We start from the raw sequence: 12,801 nt of genomic DNA on the forward strand, positions 1-12,801 counted from the left end.
TATCGATTTACCTAAAAATTGATATAAATATAATGGTGAAATGGGTGGAGAGAAAAGGAGTAGGAACTAAGTCCTTACCAATCATGGCAGGGCAGTCGATAGATGTCAAAACGATGAATCAAGAAACATCATTATGACCATATTATTTAGAAATAATGATACTATGGGAAACAGCTGCAAGAGTTGAGCATGTTCACTACCAGGAAGTTGAAAGACAGGGATAGGGAGAGGTGAGGAAAGAGTTGCCTTTTGATCAGTAGAGCACCTTTTTTTTTTTTTGAGACAGATTCTCCCTCTGTCACCCAGGCTGGAGTGCGGTGGTGCAGTCTCAACTCACTGCAACCCCCTCCTCCTGGGTTCAAGCAAATCTCATGCCTCAGCTTTCTGAGTAGCTGGGACTACAGGCATGCACTACCACATCCACCACAGCCAGCTAATTTTCGTATTTTTGGTAGAGACAGGGTTTTGCTATGTTGGCTGGGCTGGTCTCGAACTCTTAACCTCAAGTGATCCCCCCACCTTGGCCTCCCAAAATGCTGGGATTACACGCATGAGCCACAGAGCCTGGCTATTAGAGCACTTTTAACTTAAATAATATATACTTATGGAGGCCAGGCACAGTGGCTTGCGCCTGGAATCCTAGCACTTTGGGAGGCTGTGCTGGGAGGACTGCTTGAGTCCAGGAGTTCAAGACCAGTCTGGGCAACATAGTGAGACCCTGTCTCTACAAAAAATACAAAAATTAGCTGGGCTTAGGGGCACACATCTGTGGTTTCAGCTACTTGGGAGGCTGAGGTGTCAAGATTGCTTCAGCCTAGGAGGTGGAAGTTACAGTGAGCTGAGATCATGCCACTGCACTCTTGCCTGGGTGACAGAATGAGACTCTGTCTCAAAAAACAAAACAAAAAAAAAGAATATATACATGGACTAAAGTTAATTAAAAATAACTAGTCATGGTGGGCATATTTCTTTAAAAAGCAGATTTTCTGGTGCATTGGAAGTGGTAGCAGAACAGCACTAGGAGGCCTGATTCCTGGTCCTGAGCTGTGGTTAACATTGGGTGGGCCTGTGGCCTCCCTCCCGAGGTTCAGCTTCCTCATCTGTCACATGAGTGGGCGGGGCTAGAAGCCTCAGATCATTAACCAAGTATGTTTGGCTTTGATTTAAAAAAAAGTTGCAAGTACAAAAATTTAACTTGGATGATGTTTGAAAGTCCATTCGCCTGCCTCACCCACAGCCTCACCCTCTCAATCAGGAAAGCGGGCCCCATGCCAGGGTTGCCAGAAGTAGCAAAACTGAATTAAGTTAAAAAATTTTAAAAACAGCACACCCAGATAAACTGGAGTTTCAGATAAACAGCACATGTTTTTAATATAAAAATGAGTTACATGTTGTTATCTGAAAGTCTGGGCTTAGCAGTCCTTCTTCAGTTGTCAGATCCTGGTCATGGGAGACAGCTTATTGGGCAAGGAGTTGGTGCCTTAGTCAAAGATCCGTGGACAGGCTGGAGCCAGTGGCCTAGGAAGGGGTCAGGCGTAAGAACTCTGCCCAAGGGGGCTCTTTCTACTGTGCGGTGTCGCACCCATCCAATCCAATCCTCCCTCTCTCAGCATTTTAGGGGAGAAGCGCTAGAGAATGGACCCAAAACAGATAGAGAAACTGAGTTGCAAGAAGGCCATGGTCTGCTTAGGAGTGGGTCTCCTCACTAGCTAGGCTGGGAGCTTCTCGGGGCAGGAACCCTGCCTAGTTCATGTTGGGGTACCCACCGTGACGCCCGGCACGGTGTGGGTTGAATGAACGCATGAACAGTACTCGGCTCTGTCCTTGCCATCTGCTACATGAGAGAGATTTTATTCCACGGCTAGGCAGATGCGTGGTGCAGATGGGAGGAGAGCTGTTATTTGCAGGATTACTGAACATTTACTGTCATCTGGGCTCTGCGCTAAGTGCTTGCGTGCATTCTCCAGTTTAAGCCCCGCAATGACCCTGCGAGGCAGAGTGGTTCCCCCTTATCCGCAGTTTCGCTTTCCGTGATTTCAGTTACCCATGGTCTGAAAATGGGCGAGAACAGTATTGTAAGATATTTGAAGAGAAACCACATTAACATAACATTTATTACAGTATGTTGTTCTAATTTCTCCTTTTGGTTGTTACTGTCAATCTCCGTGTCTAATTTATGAATTAAGTTTTATCACAGGGACGTACATATAGAAAAAACATAACGTCCACAGGGCTCGGTCTCTGTGGTTTCAGGTACCCACTGGCAGGCTCAGAACATGTCCCCTGAGAATAAGTGGGGACTACTGTACTTATTACCCTCATGTTACAGATGAGAAAAATGCAAAACTCAGAGTGTTCACAGAAGATGCTTAAGGCCACACAGCTTGTGGGGCATTGGTTGGGGGGGTGTTTACTAGGATTGGAACCCAGGTCTGTGGCTCCAAAGCTGACTCTTTCTCCATGGACTCTGCTGCCATGTGCTAGACAGGGGAGTCAGATGGGATAGTGCCTCACAGGCTGTAAAGAATGGAGCTGCTGTGCAGTCTGTGTCTATGCTATAACCCCAGTTCTTACTGTGTTTCCAGGAAATTAGTTACTTCCAGTTCCCTGGAGAGCTCCTGATGAGGATGCTGAAGATGATGATCCTGCCGCTGGTGATCTCCAGGTGAGAGTGGGAGCTTTGGCCAGGCAGTCCGGAATGAGGAGGGGATAGGATGGCTTCTGCTCCTGCTGTGGGTGGCTGGACAGCAACCACAGGTCCCGGGAGGAGTGTGACTGTGGGGCCATTATGGGCAGTGCCGTGGGATGCTGGCTTCTGAGTCATTCAGTTATCGGTCCCATCCAGTAGAATTTTTAGTGGACAAAACAGGTGATTTGGAGTGATAGGACATGACCTGACTCCAAGATAGCTGAAGGCCAGAAAGCTCAGAGATGGCTTCGCAGAGGAGGGGCTGTTCATGATGACGAAGCAGGGCCTGAGAAAAGAGAACTAACTCTGATGACACTCCAGTGATCATCTCCTGACTCGGCTGTGTACTGTACTGCCTGTGTAACCTTGGACACATTATCTCACTTCTCTAAGCCTCAGTCTCCTCATCTGTAAAATGGGGATAACAACACCTACTTCAAAGGGTTGTCATGAAGACTATATACTTGTGTATGGTGAGCACTCAGGAGGTTGGGTCTTGGGGACAAGGGAGGGATGGCAGGAGATGAATTTGGAGGGTGAGCTCTTGCCCAATCATGAAAGACCTTGAACACCAGGCTGAAGAATTCAGGTCTCACCCAGTAGGGTGGGGACTGTGGAACTCCTGAGAGACCACTTGGTCCCTTTCACGGATGTGCTAGGTGACCTTGAACAACCCTATCCCTGTCCAGGTCTCAGATTTTCCAGATGTATAGTGAGTGGCTGCTGCAGGTGGTGTCTAAGAGCCTTGTGCTCTGAGGCCATGAGAAATCTTCATCTTCCAGGACTCCCTGCAGAGAGAAAACTGGACGAGCCTCTGCGTGGGCTCTGCCTCCCTGCCTCCCTGCCTCCCTGCTGCTGAGCAGTGGGCCAGCTCCTCAGCCCTCTCCCCTTTGCGAAGTAGAGATAATCCCCAGGCCAAGGGCACTTTGTGTTTTCTGCACAGAGGCTCTTGCAAGCAGCGTCTAAATCTCTCAGGGCTCAGCCTTCAAGGCTCTGCTGAAATGCTGCCTCCCTCAGGAGATGTTCCCTGACTGCTCAACTCACTATAGTTACTGTCTCCTCTTTCTGCATCTTTTGAGTCATTCACTGAACTGGTGACTCTGTCAGGGTCGGCAGTCCTCTACGTTGCTGAATCTGTATGACACGTCCGGTTCTTCAACACGGTCTCTCGCCCTCGTGAAGCCCCCTTCCCTGTGGACTCACGCTCTTCTGATGTTTTGCCTGCTCTCTGCCCCTCCATCCTGGTCTCTCTCCTTCTACTCAACCTCCAGATGTTGCAGTTTCTCCAGCCTTTTCTCATCTCATCTCATAGCTTTAATAGGCCACGTACAAGCCCAGCGCTCCCAGATGGAAATCTTCCCAGACCTCTCCTCTAAGCTCCCACGCTTCATTAACCAATGGCCTGTTTGACATCTCCACTTGGATGCTTCACAAACATTTCAAGTTTTCTTTTGTTTTGTTTGAGACAGGGTCTTGCTCTGTCGCCCAGGCTGGAGTGCACAGGCACAATCTCAGCTCACTGCAGCCTCGACTTCCCAAGTTCAAGTGATCCTCCCACCTCAGCCCCCCTAGCTGGGACCACAGGCGCACCACCATACCTGGTTATTTTTTGTGAGAGGCGGGGTCTCACGGTGTTGCCCAGGCTAGTCTCAAACTCCTGAGCTCAAGAGATCCACCCGCCTTGGCCTCCCAAAGTGCTGGGATTACAAGCAGGAGCCACTGCACCCGGCTCAAGTTACCCAGCAAATTGCCTCCTTTTCCTGTTTTCTTCGTGTCTGCAAATGGCATCTCCATCACCCAGGTCTTCCATCAGGCCCGTCATTGGCTACTCCCTTTCTCTCAACCCCGCAGCCTCATCCGCAAGGCCAGCAGATTCTCCCTCCTGTCGAAGGTGGCTTCCTCCCTGCCCTACAGGCCCAGGAACTCTCTACTCACGTCTGGATTCCACAGCAGCCTCACGTGGTCTCCTCACCTCACTTCTTTTCTCCCCACCCCACCGGCATCGATTCCACCCAGTGGCCAGAAGGATCTCGAGAAAAGTGGATAGGGCCCTGCCCCTCATTTACCTTCAAAGGCTTCCACGACATGGAGGATCAACCTGCAGACCGTTAGCCTGGTCTAGGAGGCCCTGCGTGATCTGCCCTGCTCACCCACCTCATCCATGTTGCACCCTCCCATCCCACCAGCCTCGAGTTCCCTGAGCCGACCAAGCCCTCCCCACCTCAGGGCCTCCACACGCTGTTCCTTCTGCTGGAACGCACTTCCCCAACAACTTACGTCTCTTCTTCCTCCTCTTTCTTTCCATCTCAGCTTGCACATCCTCTTCTTAGGAAGGCCTCCCCACTGGCCCCTGGCTCTCCCTCACTGTGCCCTGTTCCCCTCTGGCCACAGCACGTATCACATGTTGTCATGCCACATGCATTCACTCATCACTTATTTATCTTCCACTGCGCTGTAAGCTTTGCTAAGTTAACGACGCTATTCTGTCTAGATTCAACTCTGGGTTGTCAGCACCTAGCCAAGCGCCTGGTATGTAGTAGGTGCTCATGAATACTGGTCAAGTGAATTAATGAATGAATCCAGCAATCATGCGTTGTGCTTTCTGGACACTTGGCCCTGTGCTGGGTGAGGCAGACACAGAGATGATGGAGAGACTGTCTCTGCCCTTGAGGTGTTCACTGGGTGCTGGGCAACTCACAGGAGAACAGCCAGTCATTGCAGAGCTGCGTGATCGCACTGGTAGGGGAAGCCGGGACCCGGGGCAGGCGGCTCTGTCTGCCCTTTCCTGCCGACTGTCCTTACTGCCCTGGCACTGTCCCTCTCTCAGAACAGAGGCTCCTCAGAGGCCGCTGTGTGGACCCTGGAGTCACACAGCCTGGCCTTGCTATGTATTAGCTGTGTGGCCTTGGACAAGTCACTCAAAACAAAACAAAACAAATCCTGTTCCGAAGTCAGAGGCCTGGGTCCTCGACCCGCCTCCACCACAAGCAATCATGTGATCTGGGGTGAGGCCCCAACACTGGGCCTCTTTACCCAGCAACAAAGGGCCGCCCAGCTCTCCACCTTCTGGCTTTCAAACGCCTGGTCTCCCTCCACCAGACCCAGTGTTCTCTTGGCTGGAAATGGCATGTGGTATGAACTTGAGAAAAGCCAGGACGTGTTCGCACATTTCGTATGTTTATGATAGAGTTTGGACTGGCGCAGAGCAACCGTGTCACTGAGAAATGGAAGTGCTTTAACATTTTCCTACCAAGGGAGAATTAAACCTTCATGGGGGAAAATGACGCATTTCTGAGCCCTAAAGCCTTGGTTCCTGAACGCTTCCTCCTTCGGCCTCAAACTGGCCTGTTATCCATGCATCTGTCCATCCATGCTGTCCCCGGAGCTCTTGCTCCTGGCCAGCCCAGGGCTGGGCGTCCCTGCCCTCGAGGAACAGCCACTCTGGTGCGAGGTTGTTACTCAGGGCAGAGCAAAATCACCAGAGCTGCTTGGAAAAATTCAGACGTCCGGCCTGACCCTGGGCTGACTGAACCAGAAGCCCAAGGGGCCCAAGCAGGGGTTTGCTTTCAGAGCTGGAAAGTGTTCTGAGGATTTTAAACCACCTGATTGTTCTGGCTCCACAATCAGACCTTCTGGCTCCACAGCGCAGGAGCCCAGCAGAAAGCTGTGGCACTCCCATCTCCAGGGGCTCCACGCTGTGACCCAGGAAGGCAAGGGTTTTCTGCAGCGTGTCCTGGCTACAGGGCAGTCGAGTGAAAGGTCGGGGGAGGTTATATTTGGGCTCACCTGTTTCCAGTTCCAACCACCTACGGGTCTGGGCCTTGCAGCCTGGCTCCCATGACATCTGTTCCCACCTATTCTCCAGGACAAACAGCCACTTTTTCCCCGCGCCAAGCCCTGGAACCAGGCTGGTCACCCATTAGTCCCACAGCTTGCCACAGGGGTCTGTCCCCACACTCCTGCTCCTGCCCAGCCCCTGCCATGCACACCCTTTTTTAATCAAAGTCTCACTCTGAATTCAAGACGTAGCTCAAGGTTCTGTGTGGGAAGTCCCTCCACCTCCCCATTTGTTGGTAAAATGGATGGTGACCTGTCTCCAAAGCTGACGCTGTGTGTGACCTGCATGAGCTGAGTGTCCTTAGCACAGTGAACTTGCGGTCACAACTGGCGTGCCACACAATGGGGGACAGACATCTTTTAGTCCAATAGTGACATCTATGTGAGCAAACAAACTAGCATCCCTATCCGGAAGAGCCCTTCATCTCACTGAACAAGAAGTGCCCCTGTCAAGGGGTAGGGCCGGTGACATGGCCCGGGTCCTGTGCATCTTTGTTTTTGTCTGAGATACCGGGAGGGGATCGGGTCACTGGCCCCCTTGTCTTTCACACTGACCTCTGCCCTGTGCCCAGTGTCACAGCTTCATTCAGAGGCTGGAGATCTAAGCAAGGAGCAGAGGGAGGTGGTGGGGTGTGAAGAAGTGTGGGTGGCTGCAAGGGTGGACGTGAGGGCTGAAAGGCCCCTGGGCTGCCATGGAGGGCCACCTGCTGGGAGAGAGACAGTCACAGACACACCTTGCTCCAGAGAAAGGAGGCCCAGTGGGAGGGCAGCAGGGCCGGTGGGGGTGGAGCTGAGTCCAGTCACTCTTCCCACAACCTGGCATCTTCCAGCTGTGGGCTCTCTTTTTTCCAGAATTTTTCCAACCCAGCCCCTGGCCCAAGTCCCCCCTCAGACAGGTGCGCCTCAGTCCAGCTGAGTGCAGCCCACGCTTGATCAGGGGTGGCTTCATCTGTCACAAAGTGGCGGGGGAGCAGGCAGCACAGGCGGGGGCGGCCAGGATCTGCAAAGGGTACAGGGCAGGAACAGGGCTCTGGAGTCACTCTCTAGACATGCAAACGTAAACAAGCCTTTTAGCATCTGAGCCTCAGTGTCCTTATCTATAAAGTGGGAAGAATACCTTCCTCATGGGGTTATTATGAAAAGTAAATAAGAGAACGTATGTGAAGACCCAGCATGGCTCCTGGTACACTATGGATGTCCCATGTTTTTGTTGGTTTTTTGTTTTGTTTTGTTTTTGAGACAGAGTCTGTAGCCTAGGCTGGAGTGCAGGGGCATGATCTCAGCTAACTGCAGCCTCCACCTCCTGGGTTCAAACAATTCTCCTGCCTCAGCCTCCCAAGTAGTTGGGATTACAGACACCCGCCACCATGCCTGGCTAATTTTTGTATTCTTAGTAGAGATGGGGTTTTGCCATGTTGACCAGGCTGGTCTCGAACTCCAGATCTCAGGTCATCGACCCACCCTGGCCTCCCAAAGTGCTAAGATTACATGCGTGAGCCACCATGCCTGGCAGATGTCCATGTTTTTCTAATTTATTAAAGCATCACCAGGCTCCTCAGTGTCATGAATGCTCCCCCAGCCGGTGGCCACCTCTGTCCCTGCTCTCAGCATGCAGCCCCTTGGATGGCCTCTTCCATCTTCATGGTTATAATTAGTACCTGCAGCTCACCTGTCCCCTGCCCTGGAAAGCCTCCCTTGACTGAGGCACTCTTGGGTGCTCCCCTCAACACCCATGCCGACTGTGCGGCACACCCCGCTCCACCTGAGTCGTGCACACCTGCATGTCCCTAGGGCCTCCGCAGGGGCCAGGGCCCGCCTCTCCAGGATGCACTCAGTTGGTGCCCAGAGCCATTCCTTGTGCCGTGACAGTCAAAGCCTCCTTATCTTTCATGAATTCCGATTCTTCTTCTTTTTTTTAATTGAGACAGGGTCTCTGTCCCTCAGGCTGAAGTGCAGTGGCATGATCACAGCTCACTGTAACTTTGAACTACTGGGCTCAAGCAATCCTCCCAACCCAGCCTCCCAAGTAGCTGGGACTACAAGCACACACCACCATGCCCAGCTAAGTTTTTAAGTTTTTGGTAGAAATGGGGATCTCACTATGTTGCCAAGGCTTGTCTCGAATACCTAGGCTGGAGGAATCCTCCTGCCTTGGCCTCTCGAAGTGCTGAAATTACAGGCGTGAGCCACCACGCCCAGCTGAATTCCTAGTCTTACTGCCTCTTGCTTTTCTCTGCCCTTTGCTCCTACAGCCAAGCAGCCTTCACCTCACTTCCCATTCTCACTGGCATTCCTTGCTTCAAGTAGTGCCTTCGGCTATCTCCGGGCTCCTCACTGGCATTCCCTGCTTCAAGTAGTGCCTTCAGCTGTCTCCGGGCTCTGTGTGTGTGTGTGTCGTGCGTATTCGTTAGCCATTGCTGTGTAGCCAATTATCACAAACTTAGTGATATAAACACCAATGTTGCCTCAGTCCCTGGGCCAGCAGTCTGGGTGGACGTGGCTGAGCCATCTGCTCAGCGTCTCAGGCTGCAATAGAGGTGTCCGCTGGGCTCCATTCTCATCTGGAGGCCCAACCAGCGAGACTCCGTCTGCATGCTCCCTCAGGTCTGAACGGAAGTGATTCCCTGTGGCTGCTGCCTGGGGGCCCAGCATTGACAGCTGTGCAGTGGAGCCACTGAGGTCCTAGAGGCTGCCTGCAGCTCCTGGCCCAGCTGGCCATCTCCGCAGGTGGCTCACAGCGTAGCACTGTAGGTCATCAAGGCCAGAGGAGGCCCTGTTCTCGTCAGTCTTCTGAGAAAGTCTTTTACCACATAATCGCAGGGAGACATCCCACAACCCTGTCATGTTCTTGTAGAAGTCACAGGCACTGCCACCCTGGGGGAGGAGGATAAACCAGGGCTCGGTGGCCAGGGTCGCCTAAGGGCGTGTCCACCTCCTTCTCTCTCCTTGCACCTTCCTTCTCTCTTCCTCTGCCCCCAGAGCAGCCGGAGGTCTTTTGGAAGTCACTTCCACTCACCTTTCTCCCTGGTGCCAGGTTGGGTTGGGTGGGACCGCTGCTCAGTTTCTGTCCAAGAAGCACATCAAGCAATTTCTTCTGAACAAGGACTGCTCCCTTACTGTAAAAATAGTTCTGAAGAATAAAACTCTCCCCCTTTCATCTGATTTCACATTGCCCAGCACAGGGCCTGCTACTGCGGGTACCTGCTCAATACGTTTTCAATAAATCAGCAGAAGCAGAGGGCAGCAGCAGCTGAGTTCCGGGAAAGCCTCACCACCAGCATTTGAATGGGCCCTGGAGGACAGTTAGGAGCTGAACTTTAAAGATGTTTCTGTATTTAAAACATTAAAGCCCTGGCAACATAGTGAGACCCCATCTCTACAAACAAACAAACTTGTAAAATTAGCCAGACACGGTGGTGGGCACCTGTAGTCCCAGCTACTTGGAAGGCTGAGGTGGGAGGATCACTTGAGCCCAGAAGGTTGAGGCTGCAGTGTGCCATGTTCATACCATTGCACTCCAGTCTGGGCAACAGAGCAAGACCTTGTCTCAGAAAAAAAAAAATTAGATAAGCAAATTACAAACATTTTGGATAACAGAGAAGACATCATCGTGCCACTTCACATTGCTAATTCTGCCACCGTTATTTCTTCTCTGTAAGGCTTGCTCTTATTCTTACTGGTGAATTCTCCAGGTGCAGGGTGTGGTCCTTGGCTGATGGGATCAGAAGCCCAACTGTCTGGGCCCCAGAGCTGGTTGGGCCTGTCCTCCGACGTGAGCAAGGAGTGACCACATATGCCACATACCAACGTATTCATTCCCAGAGATCAGGACACTTGCCAGGAAGGACAGTCATAGGCAGGCTCTGGCCAGAGCATCTCTGTGGGCTCACTATGCAGGGAACCCACTGGTTAAATCTGCTTGCTGGGGGGTCCAGTTAGTTATTTAATTGTATAGCCAGTGTAACTCCAGGTTCGCCATTTTCAGTTTATTTTAGCCTCCTCCCGCCGCCCCGCCTTATAATAGAGTCCCATCATATGTGCATTTAACTTAAGTGAATTCAATTACATGTGCTCTGACAAAGGGAGAAAATCATTTAAATTAGGTTCTGCCCCAGGTGAGGGCAGAGAGAGGAGGGCCTGAATTGCCTCACTTGCCTCAGTGCCCAGGTACCTCCCGAACGGTGAGCATCTCCCTGAAGCCAGGGAGTTTCCAGGGCCTGCAGAGGGGTCGGTGTTTTAGATCACAGCCTCTAAGTGTAGGCTGACGGTCTCAACTGGAGTTTGCTTAAAGAAACAGCAGCCCACTCCAAGGCTGCAAGGAAAACTGTCTTGAATGAACTCATGCAAAACTATACCTCCTGGACTCTGTGGGCAACTTAAGACATTTTCAAGGGCAAAAATAATTATACTTGGTTTTTGATTTATTGACTTGAAACTGAATACACTGGATATGGCCCTGCTCCCCTGTACAAGCAAGAAGCCCAGTGTCTCCCTCTGGAGGCCTCCGCCCATGGCCACTGTCGGCTTATTCCATTCAGTGGAAGTTTCTGGTGTAAACAGGGCTGGAACCTGGGGTCCTGCCCCCAGCCCTGCTGCTCTGTTCCCTCCACATGGTGCCCTGTGGAACGCAGGTCCCACGTGGTCTGGTGGAAATCTACACACTGCCCCTTGCAGGTGTACAACCCTGCTCAGGCCACAGGGATGCCTCCAGACCCCAGTCACTCCAGAATGCTTGGTAATTGTTCCTAAAGCAGCGTCAGTCCTGTCTTGAGATCAGCTCCCTGGGAGTTGAGCCCCAATTCCCTTTTTCCTCCTGCTGGGTTCATTTTGGGGGCCTTGAATGCCAGGCAATGTCGATCGGGGGACTCTAGCATACCCTGGTGCTAACTTCAAATCACAGCGAGCCAGGGTCCAGGTCTTAGTCTCTTTCCTCGCAGAAGGCCCTGATCTTCCGATGTAAACTGGCACTGTTTTCCACAACTCTGCATATCTCAAGCCACAACAGTGCCTCCCTTTCCCTGACAATGCTGCCTTCCCACCCGACTTTTGCTGCTCAAAAGATTCTTTTCAAAATATAGTTGCCTACAAGGGGACTTGCTCTGTCCAACTGTGAACAGGGAAGCCTTGGACAAAATTTAGAAAATTCTGCCTCACATTACATTAGCATAGGAACACATCGTCTGGACAGGACCTGCGTCAGGGCCCCTCTCCCACGGGTTTGCCCTTCTCAGCCTCTCTTCTGTGAGCTGCCACCGTTCACTAACACCATGTCAATTACACATTTATTTAGAAAAGTCAAGCCTTCAGGGCCTGGGAGCCTTCCTTCCCCATTCTCCCCCAGCAGGCCATTTGTTACTACCCCAGTCCTTTCTGCTTTTAATTTATAGGGTAACCCAAAAAGTCTCTTCCACAGAAATAAATCTGTAGCCTGCTTGCTTTGCTTTTCTCACAACATGACGTCATGAGAATTTCCATGCTGCACCCTCACCTTGATGATCCTGTTTTCCTGTCCCACTCGGGAGGCACAGAGTCTGCAAAGCCCTTTTCCTGTCACGAGGCACTTGGGAGGTTGCTAGACTGTTGGGGGAGCTGCTCTGCCCCAGGACTCTGGACTCACCTCGAGTTCACCTCTTAGCCTCAGCCATAACATAGGCACAATGCTGTCTGCTAATTTACAAAGCACGACCCGGCAGGTGCTCTGTGTGTGTGTGTGGGGGGGGGGGGCAGGGGGGGGGGGAGGGGTGACCCAGTATGACCCTACTCTACTGAGGCTAGAGTTTGCACCTACTGTGTGTGTGTGTGTGTGTCTGTGTCTTTGGCACAGTATGACCCCACTCCACTGAGGCTAGACTTTGCACCTAACCTTGGGAGGTCAACGGAGCCTTGTTTTCACACATCCCCAGACAAGTCTGACACAAGGAACCAGGGGTAGGTCAGACCAGCATCTGGATCCAGCTAGAGCCTCCAATTCTCCACTTGCTTTTTGCCAAATGCTTCTCTCCCCTCATTCTTCAGTTTCTTAAACCAGGCGTCGTTCAAGGAAAACTGAATCCATGTGTTTGTGATTCACTAGGGCTGCGCATGGTAGCGCGTTCTGTGAGCTCCACATCACAGCAGAGACATCCAAGTGTGGGTGTGGGTTTTGTCTGTGAAGCTGTATTGTGTGTGTGTGTGTGGTACTGTGTGTGTTGTATTGTGTATACATTGTTTTTCTTTCTATTTCTTGTAAAAACTTTAAACTGATTTCTCTTAGACTCAGGAAATCATGTTTGGCC

At 51.6% G+C, this 12,801-nt stretch overlaps 1 protein-coding gene across 3 annotated transcripts in view; it reads left to right on the top strand.

Moving 5' to 3' along the window:
- The window catches only part of SLC1A7 (solute carrier family 1 member 7), a 49,284-nt gene that overhangs the window by 5,212 nt on the left and 31,271 nt on the right, over nt 1–12,801 (top strand). For all 3 annotated transcript variants that reach the window (XM_032296974.1, XM_032296975.1, XM_032296976.1), the window contains exon 2: nt 2,586–2,665. In XM_032296974.1, coding sequence (XP_032152865.1) covers nt 2,586–2,665 — 80 coding nt within the window. The remainder of the gene's footprint in view (nt 1–2,585; nt 2,666–12,801) is intronic.

This window comes from Sapajus apella, unplaced genomic scaffold (assembly GCF_009761245.1).
Source record: "Sapajus apella isolate SASKATOON/1434 unplaced genomic scaffold, GSC_monkey_1.0 scaffold36, whole genome shotgun sequence".
In the NCBI taxonomy this organism is placed as follows: domain Eukaryota; kingdom Metazoa; phylum Chordata; class Mammalia; order Primates; family Cebidae; genus Sapajus; species Sapajus apella.